Source organism: Monodelphis domestica, chromosome 8, assembly GCF_027887165.1.
Source record: "Monodelphis domestica isolate mMonDom1 chromosome 8, mMonDom1.pri, whole genome shotgun sequence".
In the NCBI taxonomy this organism is placed as follows: Eukaryota; Metazoa; Chordata; class Mammalia; order Didelphimorphia; family Didelphidae; genus Monodelphis; species Monodelphis domestica.
The window spans coordinates 163,949,676-163,971,377 of record NC_077234.1 but is presented as its reverse complement, the minus strand read 5'-3'; the positions used below and the strand labels follow the sequence as shown (position 1 = coordinate 163,971,377).

General features: G+C 34.8%; 1 protein-coding gene across 2 annotated transcripts in view; it reads left to right on the top strand.

Annotated features, from left to right (window-relative positions):
- Positions 1 to 20,444, top strand: part of SLC15A1 (solute carrier family 15 member 1) — a 58,346-nt gene extending 37,902 nt beyond the window's left edge. For both annotated transcript variants that reach the window (XM_007501368.2, XM_007501369.2), the window contains 8 exons: positions 392 to 511; positions 7,296 to 7,442; positions 8,103 to 8,152; positions 10,619 to 10,726; positions 14,317 to 14,401; positions 16,380 to 16,526; positions 18,066 to 18,173; positions 19,634 to 20,444. In XM_007501368.2, coding sequence (XP_007501430.2) covers positions 392 to 511; positions 7,296 to 7,442; positions 8,103 to 8,152; positions 10,619 to 10,726; positions 14,317 to 14,401; positions 16,380 to 16,526; positions 18,066 to 18,173; positions 19,634 to 19,840 — 972 coding nt within the window. In that variant the 3' untranslated portion in view covers positions 19,841 to 20,444. The remainder of the gene's footprint in view (positions 1 to 391; positions 512 to 7,295; positions 7,443 to 8,102; positions 8,153 to 10,618; positions 10,727 to 14,316; positions 14,402 to 16,379; positions 16,527 to 18,065; positions 18,174 to 19,633) is intronic.
- The last annotated feature ends 1,258 nt before the right edge of the window (positions 20,445 to 21,702 follow it).

Below are 21,702 nucleotides of genomic sequence, written 5' to 3'. Positions count from 1 at the left end.
TTTATATTATCAATGCATGTGTAACTGTGTGCTTAACTATCAGCTCTCGCAGAGGAGGGGGGAAAGTGTATACAACACCCTTTAAAGTTTGAGCTCCATTATTAACATTTTTCTCCATCACTTTCTTAAATCGAGATAACCAACAAAACAATTGATCAAATTCTCATTTATAGCATTTGAGGATGTCTGAGATGTAAGTGCTCACACTGAAAGTTTAATCGTCTCTTGGGAGCCAGTTTGGGTTGGCTTCCGTGTATTCATATGCATGAGCCAATTTAGAGGTTCTTGGTTGTGTTAAGGCTACTTTTATTAGTTTTTGTTTAGGTAAGATGCCATTGCTTGTAATTACTGCACTAAGCATTCCTTTCCTTACTTCTTTCATGTTGTCTAGAAAACTCTTCCAGTTTTTCCTAAAGGAAATGAAATCCAAGTCCAGGTTCTGAATGTAGGCAATGAAAACTTAACTGCATATTTTCCTGGATCTGAGCATAGGAATGTATCAGTGAATGAGGTAAGTAGAATTGAGGACAAGTTTTTGTTTTTTTAACTTCTCACTTGCTTTTGATTTGGAAAAGCTATTGTTCAATAAACCAATTGGGTAAGAATGCCTATTGTTTAGACTATGGCAAATATCCATATGGAAAATCTACAAAGCATATCCGTAAGTATATATGTGTGTGTGCACATTCATGTTTGTGAATAAATTTATAAACATACACAGGTGTACATACACATATATGTATGTATATGTACCCATGGGTATACACATATATGTGCGTGTATGTTTATATCCATCCCAAAAGTCCTGAAGTTAGGTAAATATGATCAGTATGAAACAATTTGGAATAGAATGACTTCTTGTTTTTGTTTTTCAACAGACAAAAACTTCATTCAATCATTCTGACTAGTCATTTTACTTAAAACTGGAAATTCTGAAACTATTTTTATAGAATTATTTTTGCTTGTTCCTGATATTTGAAACTATATATTTTAATGTCTGTCACCTAGAATAATTAAATAGTTACCTTTAAGATCTCAAACTATTTTGAATAGGACGAATAGTCAATGAGGAGATTTTGGATCTAGTTACCTTTGTGAACTTTAGAGCTCACTTTTCTTCTTGTGGTTTCAAATTTTTTATATATTTTTGACAATACAAAGAGGTCATACAAATTTATTCTCATGTAACAATTGATTAATTTTGAAAATTTCCCATTTTAACATTTAATTTAGAGGATTTGGACCTTCAGATTCCTTACTAGCTCTTAAATGGACATATTAAAATCTAAATACTTCCTGGCTTATTAGTGAGTTATGGTAGGGAGGTGGGGTATGATACTGAAGCCTACTCTGCCATCAGTTTGTGTGATCCCCTAGGGATTAGTTTCTCTCTCTATTAATTAAATTATCATTATACTACTTCTATTATTCTCTATTTCTTCTATCATTCTTTTTTTTTTAACCCTTACCTTCCGTCTTGGAGTCAATACTGTGTATTGGCTCCAAGGCAGAAGAGTGGTAAGGGCTAGGCAATGGGGGTCAAGTGACTTGCCCAGGGTCACACAGCTAGAAAGTGACTGAGGCCGGATTTGAACCTAGGACCTCCCGTCTCTAGGTCTAGTTCTCAATCCACTGAGCTACCCAGCTGACCCTCTTCTATCATTCTTGATGGATCATAACATCATTCTATCTTCTTTTCTAAATCTTTTCTTATAGATAAATATAGGGAGAAGTGATTTCAAGTCATAGATTCTCAGAGTTGGAAGAGACATCACGTTATCTATCTGAAAGACTCTCTAGATCATGCATCATGCTTTAGGGATCCTAAAAGTACTTATCAAACCTTTGAGGAAACACCTCCAGTGGCAGAGAGCTTATACTCCCTCCCCCAGTAAGATCCTCCTTTTTCTCCCTAAAATTTGGTTCCTTATAACATTTTCTCTGCCAGAACTCAAAGTTCTGTTTTTTTTGGAGCAAAGTCAAACTAGTCTAATCCATTTTCTGTTTAATAATCTTCAAATACTTGGGGACATCATATTCTTCCCTCTTTTACCACCAAAACTTCTCTTCTTTAGCCTAAACATTTTCAATTCCTTCTATTAATTTCATATTTTCATCCCTTTTGAACCTTTGTATACTACAGCAATTTCTTTGCAAAGTACTCAAATGGAATTGAACCCTTATTTGAATTTCTGATCATCGATTGATTTTAGGTGAGACATGAAATGGAGAAAAATGTCATAGTCCTGGAGGAGGCGAAGTCAAGAGCCTAAGTTGGAGGATTCCTGATAATAAGCCTTTCTGATAATGATAATAAGTTTATCCTGTTTATAAATGAAACTGAATTAAGCATTGGAACATTCAGAGCCTTGTAGGTAGATAAGATAAAGCTCAAGAAATTGGTCCAATAATCCAAATAGAAAAAAAAAACCAAATAAACAATTAGTTGAAGAGTACTTATTATCTAGACTATGATGTGCATTTGAATGAACAATCTATAGAGCTCATCCATGGGAATATAGGTATAGATGACAAGCTTAGGCAGCCATTGTGAATGAAAAATAAATTACACCCTGAATTGCGTAGTACAAGGAAAACAAGTTGGATGGCATTTGGGAAATTACAAAATAATTTACCTTGTAAAATCAGTGACCATAATTCACTAAAATAAAAGCTCATATTTTTTAATACCAATACTCTTCTAAAGATTGGCCAAAAGTCAAGGAGCCCAAAAAACTTCCAATAAATTGAAACTGAAGATTGCTCAGAGAGTAGTGGAGCTGCAAGCATCTAATAAGTGTGTAGATGAAGGATCACATTATCAAAAAGAAATTGTGAAAATCTACGGTTAAGGATAGCATTAAAGATATGCATTTCTGAACAATATGGCCATAATGTAGTGAGAGCAAGGGATGAGTGAAGGATAGGCTTTTATGTTCTATTCATATCCTAGTGAGGGCAAGAGAAAGTAAAGAAAATTGCCCAGATTGTTGAATAGACCTTTTGTGTCAAATTTAGGAGGAAAAAAAAAGAACAAATCACACAGGATGGGCAGGCATGGCTGAATTGTAATCAGTATCATTGGGACAAATGCCCATGATGAAAATAGATCTATTTGGGTCAATGTAATAACTCTTTTAACATGTCACTCAGAATTCGACTTCCAAAGTGTTCTGAGCTGCCTTGTTCCACTTGTTATACTTCCATTCATGAAATTTAAGACTTTCTTAGTTCTTAGTTGTGCAATGTATTGGCTATTCATAGCTGTCACACACTAATTTTTTTTCCCCTTTAAACCCTTACCCTATATCTTAGAATCAATACTGTTTATTGGTTCTAAGGCAAAAGACCAGTAAGGGCTAGGCAATGGAGCCCAAGGTCACATAGCTAGGAAGTGTCTGAAGCCAGATTTGAACCCAGGACTTCCCATCTCCAGGCTTGGCTCTCTAATAGTTGAGTCATTAGTTACCCCCCTAGTATCTTCTTGATATTTTTTCTTATTCCTAACATTCTTAAAAATAGTGGGTTATGTTTTTAGCACTTACTACAAGCTTCAGTTCAGATTGGATTTTTATTCTTCTTGATATTATTCTTACAGTACTTTGCCATTATTCCTTTTTACTTGTCATTACTTACTTACTTGCCATAGTTTCAGTATCTTGCACATTTTAAATCTTTGATCTTGCCAGTCATTCCCTTTAGCTACATCTCCCTTTTCCTTCTCATTCTAATCAAGTGTTTCTAGGCAATCCAATTTCGTTTCTGAGTCTCTCACCACTTTTGAGTCCGTGAGCTGGCTTCACCTTCTGAAGTCTGTAGGTCATGGCATCCTGTCTATCCTATTTCTGAAGTCGGAAATCCACCCTCTTGAAGTCTAGGATATAAGCCAAACTATGACTCAATCTCTCCTCTTTAAAACAGACTCTAAGATGGCTCAGTCTTATTGATGTCTGCTGGACCGAAACATTTTGGTTTTACTATTATAGGCTTTTTGTCCTTGCATGTTAAACTGACATTAGCTCTTGCCTTTCAAACTAAGACGACATGCAATTGATAAAATAACTTCTTTTAAAAAAGCACACCTTACCTTCCATCTTAGAATCAATACTAAGTATCAGTTCCAAGGCAGAAGAGTAGTGAGGGGTAGGCAATAGGGAAGAAGTGACATGTCTAGGGTCACATAGCTAGGAAGTATCTGAGGTCAGCTTTGAACCTAGGAGCTCCTGTCTCTAGGATTAGCTTTCTATCCACTGAGTCACCTCGTTGCCCTAAAACAACTTCTTTACTAGAACACACTCTGTTATCAGGATGCCTAAAGTAATAAGGACTAACATGATGGAAATCTTCCAGAGTCAACTCATCTTTAGTCAGTCATTAATTAAAGTTATCACAAAATAAGTAGACATCTGACATTTGAGCTGTCTTGTTTCAAAGGAATAGAGGAATTTACAAGGAGTGGTATGACTTAAGTCATTTGAGAAAGCTGATTGACTTGACAAGATTTGAAAATTAATTCTATTTCAAATCACACAGAGATTATGTCAAAACTGTTTTCTGACTTAAGAAACAAAATAAAATAAATTCAAGACCTACGAAGGACAAAGTAGCATGGAATAATAGACAGTGATGTAATTGTATTCAAGTAGACTGGGCTTGAATTTCACCTTTGATAGTAGTTTCATGACTGTCATCACATCACTTAATCTCTCTAGGCTTAAATTCTTCATTTATATACAATGAGGGAGTTGAATGAGTGGTGGCAGCTGGTATTTATTTGTTTATCATGTTGAAGTTCATAAAGCACTTTACATATCTCATTTGATTCACACAAGAACTTGAAAAGACACTTGAAAGGTGTGACATGTGTTATTCCTATCTTACAGGTAAAGAAATTGAGATTCAAGCCCTTGATCACAAAGCTAATAAATATGAAAGGCTGGATTTGAACCTAGTTCTCACCCTAAAGTTTTATTTTTTAAAATTATATTATGTAGTCATTATATCATACATAGTAGAAAGCTCAAAATGTATGAAATCCAGATTGAAATGATACTTTTTAAAAAATTTTTATTTGGTCATTTCCAAACATTATTCATTGGAAACAAAAATCATTTTCTTTTCTTCCCTCCCCCCCCTCCCACCACCTCTCCCACAGCCGACGTGCAATTCCACTGGGTATCACATGTGTTCTTGACTCAAACCCATTTCCATGTTGTTGGTATTTGCATTAGAGTGTTCATTTAGAGTCTCTACTCAGTCATATTCCCTCAACCCCTGTAGTCAAGCAGTTGTTTTTCATCGGTGTTTTTACTCCCACAGTTTATCTTCTGCTTGTGGATAGTATTTTTTAGATCCCTGCAGATTGTTCAGGGACATTGCATTGCCACTAATGGAGAAGTCCATCACCTTCGATTGTACCACAGTGTATCAGTCTCTGTGTACAATGTTTTCCTGGCTCTGCTCCTTTCACTCTGCATCACTTCCTGGAGGTTGTTCCAGTCTCCATGGAATTCTTCTACTTTATTATTCCTTTTAGCACAATAGTATTCCATCACCAACATATACCACAATTTGTTCAGCCATTCCCCAATTGAAGGGCGGGCATCCCCTCATTTTCCAATTTTTGACCACCACAAAGAGTGCAGCTATGAATATTCTTGTACAAGTCTTTTTCCTTATTATCTCTTTGGGGTACAAACCCAGCAGTGGTATGGCTGGATCAAAGGGCAGAAAGTCTTTTATCACCCTTTGGGCATAGTTCCAAATTGCCCTCCAGAATGGTTGGATTAATTCACAACTCCACCAGCAATGAATTAGTGTCCCTACTTTGCCGCATCCCCTCCAGCATTCACTACTTTCCAAAGCTGTTATGTTAGCCAATCTGCTAGGTGTGAGGTGATACCTCAGAGTTGTTTTGATTTGTATCTCTCTGATTATAAGAGATGTAGAGCACTTTTTCATGTGCTTATTAATAGTTTTGATTTCTTTGGCTGAGAACTGTCTGTTCATGTCCCTTGCCCATTTATCAATTGGAGAATGGCTTGGTTTTTTGTACAATTGATTTAGCTCTGTAAATTTGAGTAATTAAACCTTTGTCAGAGGTTTTTATGAAGATTTTTTTCCCAATTTGTTGCTACCCTTCTGATTTTAGTTACATTGGTTTTGTTTGTACAAAAACTTTTTAATTTGATGTAGTCAAAATTATTTATTTTACATTTTGTGACTCTAAGTTTTGCTTGGTTTTAAAATCTTTCCCTTCCCAAAGGTCTGACAGGTATACTATTCTGTGTTCACCTAATTTACTTATAGTTTCCTTCTTTATGTTCAAGTCATTCACCCATTCTGAATTTATCTTGGTGTAGGGTGTGAGGTGTTGATCAATTCCTAGTCTCTCCTATACTGTCTTCCAATTTTCCCAGCAGTTTTTATCAAATAGTGGTTTTTTGTCCCCAAAGCTAGGGTCTTTGGGTTTGTCATAAACTGTCTTGCTGAGATCATTTACGCCACATCTATTCCACTGATCCTCCTTTCTGTCTCTTAGCCAGTACCAAATTGTTTTGATAACCATTGTTTTATAGTACAGTTTGAGATCTGGGACTGCAAGTCCTCCTTCTGAAATGATACTTTTATTGAAATTCTAATATGCACTTCTGTAATGTGAAAAGGATTTTTTCCCTTTTAACTTGGCCAGTTAAGGGCAGGTATAAGATCCTTGTTTATTATGGTTAGGAAAATAAGAGAGTGAAAGAATTACTCATGATTTTGTTTCTGCTTACTTACTTATTTACTTAAAAGAACCTTTATATTGGGAAAGAAAAAATGTCAATAAAAACCAATTGAGGCACCTATAGAAGGGACAATAAGGTAAGGAAGTAGAAGCTATAATCATCTAAAGCTTCTCAAGGCCACTTGACACCACTTGACATAGCCCAACTAGAACCACTAGACCCTTTGTTAGATTCTACCTATTGGCAGTAATTTCTGTGATGATGTTCTTAACTTTCCTAGGATATAATAAAGACAGATTGAACAGAACTCATGAAAGTTTACCCTGACTACCATAATCCTAAGATATCTTGAGGCAAGGGCTAAAGGCAAGTGTTTGTTGGATGGAAGGTCTAGGTAAATAGTGCAAATGCAAAGGGGGAAAACCTATTTTAGACTTGCATGGAGAAGATTCAATAATGATAGGAAATGTTCCACAGGCAACTGGATTGCTGACTCCTGAAGTTTCTAGTTTGACATGATAAAATAGATTAAATTTGTGATTATGGCCATCTTTTTCTCTTCTATAGTCCAGTGGCTTCCTGACTTTGGATTTCAATAGCCCACCAAATATAAACATTTCTTTTGGGCAACAACCACCATTCCAAGTTCCGAATGATTTTGAAAGGGGTTATCGCCACAGCATTCTGGCATGGAATAGCAGTTACTTTGTTACGGTCAGTATTTTTATTAAAGAAAAGTACTAGCTCTATGGTGGTGGGGCTTACAGTTGATATCATTGACTTATTATTGTTGTTAAATATTATCTCTCTAGCCTGTTCCCTGTTCTTGTTGCTTACAAACATAAATAATTTTGCCTCCTTCCCTCATAAGTTGGTAGGTGAAAGTGAGAAGATAATACCAGATTTTAGTTATAAAAATGTTATCACACCTGAGTTCCTGGGGAAAAAAGAAACTCGACATCAATCAATCATTTATGTACCAGGTACTATGCTAGGAACGAAAGATAAAGATACAAAATTGAGAATTCTCATTCTCAGAGATTACGTTCTTCTAGGGATCAGCTTGAAACCACCACTGTCCTTTCCATTGAATTAAATCATCTTATCTCTCTTAATACTTGAGAAGCTAGATTTCCCAAAGAAATGAATTTAGTGAAACTAAGCCCTGTTTAACCAGCTGGGAAATGCAAATATATACAAGGTCTTCTATTGACACACATCAGCAAGAGAGGGAAGAAATTAGTGGCTCTGCCAGCTAGCTTTTGAACCAAGTCACTTTAAAGATACTTATGGTTGATACTCAAGCTGACTTTTATACTGTGAGAAATATGTACTCAAATAAAATCAGTTAAAAATATTTTCTTTCTCTCTCAGCTGAAAGACAGTCTTAAAACGAAGCCAGAAAAAGGACTAAATGGAATCAGGTATCTGGTTTTGAACAAATCTACATTTTTCTCTTCAGCAATCTAGATTTCACTAGGGATTTGACATTTCCAACATAATTTTGACTATTTTTCCACCAATCACTTTGCTGAGTCAACTTATAGCTTGTGTTAATTTGGACGGAAGTATTGGCCATAACTTTCAAAAGCCATGATATGGTTCCTCTGTGGTATCAACTATTTTTGATCAGAAGTTGACTTCCCTTAATGGCATAGCAAGATCAAAATGGGAGAGTTGTATGACCTAACCTCAAACTAATCTAAGTCTAAATCTTCAAAGATGAATCTTGTAAAAGAGAATTCTTATTTAAACTCATTTTTCTCATCTATCTCTATGTCAGCTATAAAATAATAGTAAATGTTTCTGCCATTGATCTCTACTTTTGAACTTGTTTACTTGCTTACCTTACATAAGGTCTTCAGTATACTCTGGATTTAACAAGATGCTGTTTTATATAGCACATTAATTAGTCTTTAATAATGAACTCTTACTAATGAACACTTTTCTTGAGGCTTAAAGAAGATGAAATGATTTTACCAAAATCACACATCTATTAAATGTGAGAGCCATAAATCACTTTCAGTCAGGCTCTTTCAACTGCAAGTCTAGTATTGTTTCCATTATGACTCGTTTCCTCCCCTGTATTATTGAAAAAGTAGATCTTATATGTATTGATTCATTTTACCTGAATATATTTACTTGTTACAATGTGAATTTTCCCATTGAATTGGAGGAGAAAGTTGGCTTTTAAAAAACAGAACATCAATAGAATGCTTAAAGAATGCATTTCCCTAAAATCTATTCTTTTGTGTTTATATTGTTACTTGTGCTGTATTGCTTCTTTCATGGAAATGTTATTTTAATAAGATTTGAGAATTTTCTACAGCTTAGCTCTCTCATGCTCTCCCCTTTCCTCTAACCATCACCCACTCAGCAGTTCAGTTCATTATTGCTGTTCGCTTGTTTCCAACTCTACATGACTCCATCAACTTTGTCCATGGGTTTTTCTTGGTATAGATAGTGAAGTGGTTTTCCATTTCCTTCTCCAGTATGTCTCCATTTTTCAGATGAGGAACTGAGGCAAAATGGGAGCTAAATAACTTGTCCAGAGTCACATAAGTGTCTGAAGCTGGATTTGAACTGAGATCTTCCTGACTCTAGAACCAGTACTCTATCCATTGGGATAATGCTGCTATATTGCTGCTATTCAACTCATGAAGACTTGTCTCTTTCCTGTCCATCTGTCCTCTTGCATATTCATGTCTCAAGACTCTCAAGTTCAAAGATTGAGGTAGTCCAAATTTTTCTCAGCATTAGGAAGAAAAACTTTTCTTTCTGAATTCTAAAATTGAGTCTCTGCATATCACTTTCACATCTAGTATTTTCTTTGATCCTCTTTCAGTGGGGTTGGCTGGGAAGACTTTTCCATTTTTATCAGCAGAGGTTCAATAATTATGACTTATTATGTGACTTCAGGGGCAAATGAATGGTAGAACTTGGACTAGAATCTTTGATTTCTGACTCTTAACTAATTCATTGCCCTTCTTAATCTGATATTATTAATAAACAGTCAGTGAAATACATTCTAATGATCTGGTCAGAAACTTAGCATAGCAGATATTTAGACTGTATAAAGTACTGTTCATGATGTAGTCTAGACGTACGTTAAAAATTGAATACCTGAAATGAATCAATCTATTTGTTTTTCATCTTTCTCCTAGAAGCAGTGCCCAGAAATTTTTAGTAATTTTAGAGTTTGGAGTAATTGTATATCAAGTATATATTTTATTTCTGTAGATACCTTAGAATCTCAGACAAGAGTGTTCAGCCTTGAGTGTTTCACTGGCTGTAAATTTCTTTTCATAATTTAAACTCTGATAATTTTTGGAATGCTTTAAAATTTTCAAAGTACTTATTCTCATAGTATATCCTGATATTTTAAGGGATAAGCCCCCCCCCCACACACACACACACACTTTCCATCTCCATTTTCTTGCCCAAAGCCATGTGTTCTCTGGGTAGAAAGGCCAATCTTAGAAGGCAGGTTTTTAACTCCCTAGTCCAGTGTTCTTTCTGCTGTGTCATTTTAGTCACTTCAGCACCTTTAGAATTTTGTACATTATTTACATTTGTTTAATAATTAACACTTTCCTTTTTGCTTTAATGTATTTATTTTCATAATATCAAAATGAGTAAAAGAATTTCATCAGACTCGATACTAGACAAATCTGGAGTAAATGCTATGCTAGATATATGTAAATACAAGAGGAACTCTTCTAAGTGTTATAGTCAAATATTTTAAATAAAAACTCCATCAAAGACAAGATCTTAGGAAAGCCAATAAAATGTGGAGACTATTAGAAGACTAGTGATAATATGGTAAATGCTAAAGATTCTGTACTTTTTTGTATTTTAAAAGACACTTAAGTCATTGTCAAATCTTTCAGATTTGTCAATAACTTGGATCGTACCATAAATATCAACATGGATGGAAAAACATATTTGAATATTGCCCCTAAGAATGCCAGCGATTATGAATTTTTTTCTTCTGGAGAGTGAGTACATTCAAGAAATTTCAAGTGGGAATTCTGGTTCTATTTTCTTTCTTTCTTTCTTTATATATATATATTTTTTCTTTTACTTATTTATTATTTTTATTTTATTATCATGCAAAAAATACTTTCACATTTGTCATTGTTATAAGAGCACATTCAGACATAGCTAAAACCCCAAAATAAAACTATAAATACACTACTGTGAAAGATAGTTTGCTTTAATCCACATCCATCTGACTCTAATAGTTCTTTCTCTGGAGGTAGACAGCATTCCCCATCATAAGATCCTCAGAATTGTCCTGGATCGTTGCATTGCTGAGAGTATTGGCTCTATTCTCTTTAAAAATAATACAGTCAAGGCAAAGACCAGTAAAGATGATGAAACAGAGGGAAGCAGTACAACAGAACTCCACCATATGACTCTTCTCACAAAGACCTAGAGCATGAGACTCCCACAACCAAGGTGTGCAGTTAGAAAATTATGCAAATAAGAATGAAGAGATTGAGGGGTCAGAAAATACTTGTATCTTATTTTCATCTGAATTAGTCAAAGGAGGTAGAATATATATATATACACACTCTCTCTCACACACACATGTAAAGAATTGGGTCCAGGAATATACTTCATTCAACAGAGAAACAGAAGGAATACGTAGCGATCATGATCTCAGACAAGGAAGCATCAAAACTACTTTAAATACATTTCCTCAATTACATATAATAACAATTTTTAACATTCATTTTCCAAAATTTTGAGTCCCGAATTTCCTTCCTCCCTTTCTTCCCAGGGTTGACCGGCAATTTGATCTAGGTTATACATGTATGATTATAGAAAGTATGTATCCACATTGGATATAATATGGAAAAAGACTCATATAAAACAAAAACAAAAATACACACACAAATAAAGTGAAAAATAATATGTTTTGAAATACATTCAGACTCCATGAATTCTTTCTTTGGAGGTAGATATTATTTCATCACAAGCCTTTGGAATTGTCTTGGTTCACTACTTTGCTGAAAATAGCTAAGCCATTCATAATCATTATACAATATTGCTGATAGACCGTATAATTTTCTATTGGTTCTTTTCATTTTATACTGCATTAGTTCATATAGGTCTTTCTATGTTCTCCCAAAATCATTATGCTCATCATTTCTTATGGCACAAGAGTGTTCCATCCCACATCTTGTGCAGCCATTCCCCAATTGAATTTCCCATTCCTTACCACAACAAAAAGAGCTGCTATAAATATTTTTGCATGAATAGGCCCTTTTCTTCCTTTTTACCTATTTGAGGAGACTTCCTAATGATGTTGCTAGATCAAAAGGCGTACACATAAATTAATTAAATAAATAAGTGATTTTAAAAAAAGTGTACATAGCTTTATAGCCCTTTGGGAATGGTTTCAGATGGCTCTCCAGAACAGTTTGATCAGTTAAAAACTTCAATAGTGCATCAGTATCCCAATTTTCCTACATTTCCTCCAACATTTATTATTTTCCTTTTTTGTCATATAAGCCAGTCTGATAGTAGGAGATTAAAACAACTCAGAGTTGTTTTAATTTGTATTTCTCTAATCAATAGTGATTTAGAACATTTTTTCACCTAAAAATAACTTTGATTTCTTCATCTGAAAACTGCCTGATCATTTATAAATATGACTTGGTTCTCTGTATATTTGAGAAATAAGTCCTTTATCAGAGAATTTTGCTATAAACACCAACATTTCACATTATCTACCAAGAAAAGTTTCAAAAGGTATATGATTTAGCTGTAGGGAATGATACCATAAACAAATTATGGAAGCATGGAATAAATTACCTGTCAGATTTATAAAGAAAGGAAGAATTTCTGACCAAAAAGAGATAGAGAGCATTATAGATGTCAACTTGATAATTTTGATTATATGAAATTAAAAAGAATTTATGCAAACAATCAATGCAATCAAGATTAGAAGGGAAGGAGAAAGTTGGGGGGAAATTTCTCCATCAAACTGCCAAAGAATTACTTTATGGAGCTAGAACAAAATAACAGAATTCATCTAGATGAATGAAAGATCAAGAAACTCAAGAGAAATATCCATGGTGGGTGGGAGGTGGGGAGACTAAGAAGGAAGGATGCCTATCATTACCAGATCTCAGACTAAATTAAAGCAGTCATCAAAATGGCTGGATACTATTTAAGAAATAGAGAGACCAATCAGTGGGATAGATTAGGTGCACCATATGTAGGAATAAACATACACAGTAGAATTGAAAAACCTAGATGCTGAAATAAAAACTTAATCTTTGACATGGACTTATGGGAAATCTGGGAAACAGTCTGACAGAAACTATATATCTCCCAAAGTCCACTAAAAAAGTTCCGATGAATACATAATTTAGAAATAAAGTTTGACATAAATAGGGGATCAAGGAAGTGATTACTTTTCAGCTCTATAGACGAGGGAACAGTTCATGACCAAACAAAGGCTAGAGAGGATTGATTACAAAGGATATAGTGGACAATTTTGATTACATAAAATTGAAAAGCTTTTGCACAAACAAAATCAATTAAGGTAAAACTAGAACAGAATCATATAAATGAGAGAAAAAAATCTTTGCATCAAGCTTTTCTGATAAGAGTCTTATTTCCAAAATATATAAGGAACTGATTCACATTTATAAGAATGAGATATATTCCCTAACTGATAAATAATCAAAGGATAGGAACAGACTGTCTTCAGAGAAAAAATCTGTTATCAGTAGCATATGAAATAATGCTTTAGATCACTAATGATTAGAGAAATACAAATTAAAGTAACTCTGGAGTTTAATCTTACACTTATTAAATTGGAAAAAATGATAACCACAAGTCTTGAAAGGGTTGCAGAAAAATAGATATAATAATAAACTGTTTGTAGAGTTGTGAACTGGTTCAGCCATTCTGGGTAGCAAATTGGAAATACTACACAAAAGTTACTAAATGGTGCATATGGTGCATCCTCAAAATATCACAACTAATCTTAAATCCCAAAGAGATCAAAGAAAGAGGAGGAGAACGCCTATAAATAAAAATGTTCATGCCAGTTTTTTGCAGGCAAAGAATTAGAAACTAAAGGGGGAAACATTAGATGGTAAGTGGATAAAAAATTATGATATGTGAGTGTATTATAAAAATTATAAAAATGATATTTTTAGAGAAACCTGGGAAGACTTGTATGAACAGATACAGAGTAAAATTAATAGAATCAGAACAACTTATGTGATAATGTAAAGATGAACAATTTTGGAAGTCTCTAGCAATAACCAGCTACGATGTTAGGAGGCCCATCGATGAAGCATACTACTCACCTCCTGACAAAGAGACAATAGATTTCAGATGCAGAATGAAACATTTTGGGAGCTTTTGGACACCAAGGGTTTTCATTTGGTAGTCTGTGCATGTTTGTTGCAAGAGAGTTCCCTAACTCCAACTCCGAAGTGATGGTGATGGAGAAATAGATATTGATTCATTGAAATTTTTAAAGTAAAAATGTATATGAAAGCCTTTGCTTATGAAAAAAATGGCTATAAAAGAATTTCTTTTTTTTTTCCATTCTCAATAGAAAAACTATTGAAATTAAAGGGGTCTGCAGTGGCAAGTCTCCAAGACTTGAATTTGGCAGTGCATATACCTATGTGATTACAAAGGTAAGTTACTAATCCCATTGTAAGAGAATTGTTATAAATTTCTGTGCTATTTGTATCTATCTTTCCCATATCACGATAGTTAATTTTCTGATATTTCTGGTATTTCAAAGGAAGTGATAACTTTAGTATTTATTTATTTTCATTTGAAACTTTTTAAACATTACTTCTAACTTGAATTCTAATTCATGTTTAAACAATCTTCTTGATTTGTATTCTATAATGCAATCTTGTTCTTAAAAACATCAAGCCCTATCTTCTTTTTTTTTTTTAACCCTTACCTTCCATCTTGGAATCAATACTATGTATTGATTCCAAGGCAGAAGAGTGGTAAGGGTTAGGCAGTGGGGGTCAAGTGATTTGCCCAGGGTGACACAGCTGGGAAGTGTCTGAGGTCAGATTTGAACCTAGGATTCCCTGAGCTACCCAGCTGCCCCCAAGCCCTATGTTCTTGAAGCATTAATGACCAATAGAATTTGAGACAGATTTTTCTCCTTTTAAGAAGCTATCTCTTGGCTCAAATTTTGTCCTCACCCTCTGAAAGAAATATTGTTGGCAAACACAGTTCATTAAGATGTAATTCTATAATTCTTTCTTGTGAATTAGGGTAACTTCCTTAAATTTCATTAAAAATGCTCATTGTGTATTTTGATTAAAAGAAAACAAAACGCATGACTGTACCTTAACCTTCAAAATCCCCTCACTGCTTTTTTTTAAGATTTGTTTATTTATTTGTTTGTTTTAATTTGAATTAATTTATTTAGTCAATTTAGAACATTATTCCTTGGTTACAATAATCACATTATTTCCCTCCCTCCCCTTCACCCACCCTTCTCACAGCCCACATGCAATTTCATTGGATATTACTTGTGTCCTTGATCAGAACCTATTTCCATGTTGTTGGTGTTTGCATTAGGATGCTCATTTAGAGTCTACAGCCCCAATCATATCCCTTCCACCCATGTATTCAAGCAGTTGTTTTTCTTCTGTGTTTCTACTCCCACAGTGTTTCCTCTGAATGTGGATAATGATTTTTTTCATAGATTCCTCCAAGTTGTTCAGGATCACTGCATTGCCACTAATGGAGAAGTCTATTACATTCGATTGTACCACAGTGTTTCAGTCTCTGTGTACAATGTTCTCCTGGCTCTGCTCCTTTCACTCTGCATCACTTCCTGGAGATTGTTCCAGTCCCCATGGAATTCCTCCACTTTATTATTCCTTTGAGCACAATAGTATTCCATCACCAACATATACTACAATTTGTTCAGCCATTCCCCAATTGAAGGGCAGCCCCCCTCACTGCTTTTAAAAAATATTTATTTATTTAGAATATTTTTTTATGGTTACATGATTCATGTTCTCTCCCTCCTTTCTTCCCTCCCCCCTTCTGAAGCTGACATGCAATTCCACTGGGTTATTATTATTGTTCAAAACCAATTTCCATATTGTTTATATTTGTAATTGAGTGATCTTTTAACATATACCCATATAAATCAAGTGAAAAATCATTTTTTTTCTTCTGCATTTCTGCTCTCATAGTTATTTATCATAAATCTCTCTCGGGATTGCCCTGGATCATTGCATTGCTACTAGTAGCAGAGTCTATTACATTTTGTTCATCCCACAATGTTTCAGTTACTGTATACAATGTTCTCCTGGTTCTGCTCATTTCACTCCGCATCTGTTCATGGAGGTGTTCCCAGGTTTTATAGAAATCAAGCAGTTCATTATTCCTTAGACAACCATAGTATTCCATCACATCATAAACCACAATTTGTTCAGCCATTCCCCAATCAATTGACACCCCCTCTTTTTCCAATGTTTTGATGCCACAAAAAGCAAAACTATAAATATTTTTGTACAAACATTTTTCATTATCTCTTTGGGATACAAACACAGAACTCTCACTGCTTTTTTAAAAGAAGAAACAATGCATTAATCTTTCTATCTTTTTCTTTCTCCTCCCTTATTTCTTTAGTGTGATACCAACGGCCTAGCTTTAAAGACTTTTAATGATATCCCGGCCAATACGGTTAATATGGCTCTACAGATCCCACAATATTTCCTTCTGACCTGTGGTGAAGTTGTCTTCTCTGTTACTGGGCTGGAGTTCTCATATTCACAGGTTCTATATTCACTTTTTCTCTAAGAACATTCATGTTTATACTCTTGTTGTTTAGGTTGTACATCTAGAAATATCATGACTTCATACACATTCAATCATTTCTCTTTGAAGCAGTATTAGAACAATTTTGTTCTTAATCTTTTTTAAGGTTCATGTGAAAATTTATGCATAGTAAGCCATATAAATAACTTAGCCAAAATGAATTGGAATGATGGAAAGCAGGGAATCTTCCCACCTAGTGAACAACCTAGCCACTGACTCAAGTTCTGGGGCAAAAGGCAATATTCAAGCCTAGATTTTTAGAAAATCAATTAAAATTTTGCCTTTCTCCATACCTAATGTCTTGGGAAAGTTCAATTGTCATAGTTCCTGTTCTCACTGAGAAAACTTAAAAGTAACAAAATTCACAAAGTATTGACTAAAAGAATTTTTGTGTTCCTATGACTTGAGGATTTAGAACATGAATCAAATGTTTATCCATTTCTAACCTTACAGTTGTGTGGGATGAGTGTTGAATTGATTCAGACATAGACCCCACATCCACCATTACCAACTGCAACTTCAGGGTTCTTCACCTCTCATCTGTAAAAACTGAGGGGTTAGACTAGACCTTTTCCAACTCTAAAACCCTGTGATCTCTGTTGGTCTTCCCATAAGCACTTGGGCATGTGGCCATATCAGTCTCAATGACAGTTATCAATATCATTCCAATCCTTCACTTTTTGATGCTATAATGAGAATCCAAAACAGATTTTGGGGGCATCAAACCACATTATCAGTTAATGAAGTTCAGAATAACCCAAATGCTGTTTGATTTCTTACTCAAACCATCTTTGTAATAAGTAATAGAATGCTTTGTTAACAGTTGTATGGTTAAAGAAGTTGGAATAGTTTAATGAATTCAATTTATTAGAATGGGACTTTAATCAAATACATGGTTACTAAACAAGGTCTGGAATCCTAAATTGTTACAGTTCCCCTTTATCCAAATTAATTTTCTCAGATGAACAATTTTCTGGGGAAACATTTGTTCATGTGTGTGTGTTGATAGGCAGGTGCCAGAGGTTAGTATAACCATTGACTTACACATGTTGAGAATGACTTTTTCCCATCTAATAATTTTAGATTCTCCTTAAGAGAATTAACTGTATTAGTGATAATAAATATTTTAATTCCACAGCTGTTCAGTAGCAATTAGACCAGCTCACATAGAAACTATTCCCAGAAACAATATTTTAAAAGACTCATTAAGGTCACATGTTTAACATCAACCTAGCATGTGTTTGGGTAAATAAGAGAGAACCGCCTTTCCCTTTACCCTTGCACCCATTTTTTAATATCATTCCTTATCTTATCCTGGCTAAGTGATTATTGCAAGGATATTTTCCACACCTGGCTTAATGATCCTTTTTTTCCTCTTCTATCTACAAGCCAGAATGATTGGCTTAATGATAACATTTTAGTTTCACCCAAGCAGTAAATGAAATCTTCCGGGTGTTGATGAATTTGAATTATTTTGCTCATGTCTGATTTCTACAGGCTCCTTCCAATATGAAGTCAGTGCTTCAAGCAGGCTGGCTGCTCACAGTGGCTGTTGGAAACATCATTGTTCTTATTGTGGCTGGGGCAGGACAGTTCAGTGAACAGGTAAGTAAATGCTTAAAAGAGCCCTGGTTGTGTTCAGTCTCTTTCACTCCACTTGGGCAAAGACACTTAGCTTCACTGTTGAGCTCACGCATATTCTCAGCATTCAATATTGTTGGTAGCAGCGAAGCAACTCTACATTGCGGTCACAAGGGTGCCATATCTTTCCATTTCTTTCCTGCCCTCCCTCCCCAAACTGAGCCAAATGGAAGCCCATATGCTGGGAGTAGAGAGGAAGTAGTTCAATACATTTTTAAAATAAGCCTTCGATTTTCATGATGGGGTGTGTGTGTGTGTGTGTGTGTGTGTGTGTGTGTGTGTGTGTGTGATGGTGGTGAGATATCTGAGTGTGTATACAGTGTGTATGTGTGTTCCACCTAAGGAAAAAAAATAGAGGAACTTTGATTATCTAAATTAAATTATCAATAAATGCATAGATCCGGGTGCTACTTGCATTTTGACTATTTCTCTGATGCCCTTTCTAAATTTGTAAAGGTCTGAAAACCTTTCTAAATGTGTCACTCTAGGGCTAGATTTTCAGTTTTAAATGGCAGAACTCTGCAGTTCTTCAGATAATTCAAGCAAAAGAAACAGAAACCAGTCCATTTATTGCTACTTGTATTAATCAGTAAATTTCTTGCCCAGGATATGGAACATGCCAAATACAATTTAAATTTTGAAAGAAGATAAGTAGGAATGAATGAATTTTAATAGCATGATATCTATTCTTCTCAAAGCAAAATGCCACATTTAATTTTTAAGTTCATAGAGATTAAATACTTTTTAAAATGGCATTGCTTCATGTTTTATTAACTATTTTATTTATTATTTGTTAATATAGTATACATAATTATTAATGCATTAATAATTAATTATATTAACACTTAGAAGATAATAATTTTGCCATTTCAGAGCTAGCTACCTAAGGGACTTTTAAATATGGTGAGCTTAAACTTACACCAAAGAAAAGACATTGTTAACAGAGAGAAGAGGGCAATAATTTATTATTCCAACTTTTACTTAGGCTTCTATATTCATTCATTAATACAGTAAACGTTCATGTGATTATAGTATATAAAAATGTTTTACTTTCCCAAGTCATTACATTACAGCTCTTCCTTGGAAAGTATTATTAAAACCTTTTGACCTGCCTTAAAAACAAACAAACAACTTTGCCTTTTATCTTAGACTCAATATTGATTCTAAAGCAGAAGAGCAATAAGGGCTAGGTGATGGGGGTTAAGTGACTTGCCCAGGATCACACAGCTAGGAAGTGTCTGAACTCAGGACTTCCCATCTCCAGGCCTGGTTCTTTATCCACTGAACCATCTAGCTGCCCCTCACCATGGACTTTCTACATTATGACTACAGGTCACATTAGTCACAGGAAAATTTCCCTGAAGTCTATCTCTGCTAATGATTTTTTCCTCTCTTTTCTCTCAACTATTTCTACATCTTTAAAGTGGGCCGAGTATATTCTCTTTGCTGCGTTGCTGTTGGCCGTTTGCATTATATTTGCCATCATGGCGTACTACTACACCTACGTTAATCCAGCAGAAATTGAAGCCCAGTTTGATGATGATGAAGACAAAAAAAGGAATGGTCGAAAAGCTGGGGTTGTATCTGATCCATATGAAAAACCTGACTCGTTTTCACAGACAGCGATGTGAATATTAAGAACAAATGTGGGGAATGGCAGAGAGTTCACATAAAGGACTACTGTAGTCTGAGCAGTCTGCTATTGGATTGTGATTGATGACAAAGAACTCAATTTGTCAATACCTGTGGTGGACAACCATGCCGAGCTAACTCTTCTCAGCTGGAATGAACATCAAACTCTGGAACCATTTATAGCTTTGCTTTTAAAAAGAAAGCACAAAATTAATTTTTATAACAAACTTAACTTTGGTGAAGACTATTCTCCATGGAAGAGAACTATTATTTTTGTGTGTTCCCTTTTTTATTGTGAAAAAACAACTTTCAGAATATACCATACTGTCTGCACATCCGTACATGTATTACAGAGAAGAATATTAGGAAATGTAACCAAATCCCATGCTAAAAATGAATCAAACAACCAATATTTCAGGGTATGAATGTCTAATTACCACTTAGTATTACTTTACTGTCCTCTTTCACCAACCCCTACCTCTGTTTAAGCTGTTTAGGTAATTCAAAAAACCATTCAGGTAAAGGCCAGTTATGGTACTGAGAGTATAAATAAATGGTATATTGGATAAACTCCTGTTCCTAAAAATAAATATTTAGGATTTATGCTTTGGGGCAAGAGAACAGTTTTATTTGTTGGATTTTGGACACTTGGCAGAATGTCATTTCAATGGCTGGATTCTGTAAATATACTCCTCAAGGGCAATTTGGGACCTACAAATTTAAGTTTCCATCTTTTCCCAGTTTCTGTCTTCAGTTTGTGCCCTTCTAGACTGTCAGTGAAGGCAGCTCTTTTGAAATAATGAGTGTGGATATTAACTCTTTCAACTTAATCAGAAGGCTTACACATCTTGGATGGGTTTCTTGACCAAAAATTTCATCTCTTGATAGCCAGCCTTCTGGTGTTCTCTGAGCTCAATAAATGGAGAAGCAGATAACGAATGGGATTATCCATGGGAGAATCTCTTTTAAATGCATTTTTTCGCCTCTCTTCCTCCTCACTCAGATGAAATTGAATACCTGGTAACCCCTCACAGAATGGAAGAAGAGAGTCAATCCTCTAAAGTCCTGCATTTGCTGGAGGAGGGAGGATAGGATTGTTTATGCTTGATAATCACCCACTACTTTCTCCATTAAAATGAAGAACCCTGAACACTAAGAAATTCAAGTTAAAATGATGAGGCTTCTTTTGATAACTATATTTATAAGGATTATATTAGTTATATACTAAAGAATGCAAAGTCCCTGTTCTCTCTTCTCTCAATAATCTCTTAGATACTTCTATTCCTTTTTTTTTTTAACATACAAGGAAAGCAATGATCAAGGTTAAATGCCTTCCCCAGGATCATATATCTCTATATGTTTGAGGCACACTTCGAACCTAGGAGTCTTAGGATTTCAAGATTAGGAATCTTGCCATTACCCCATCTGATCGCATCCAAGTAACATTCCCTCCACTGATGTAGGTCAACACTTCTTTCTCAGAGTTATGAATTGCTATTGAAAAATAAGAATTTAAAAAACCCATTATCTAACAGTATGGCATAATGGGGGACTAAATTTAGAGTTGAAGACCTAACTTCTAAACCTGCCTTTGTTTCTTCCTATGCCACCTTGTACACATCACTGAATTTCATTGGGCTCCCATTGCCCTCATCTATAAAATCAATATTGTGATACTGTGAAAGACTTGAGAACTCTGATCACTGAGATGATCAAACATGATTCCAGAAGACTTAAAAAGGCGCTGCCCATCTCAAATATGATATTTAAATATGCAGAATGAGAGATCTATTCTTGAATGCAGAAAGGTGGGAATCGGCTTTGCTTGACTATGCTTATATGATACAAGGGTTATTTTTTT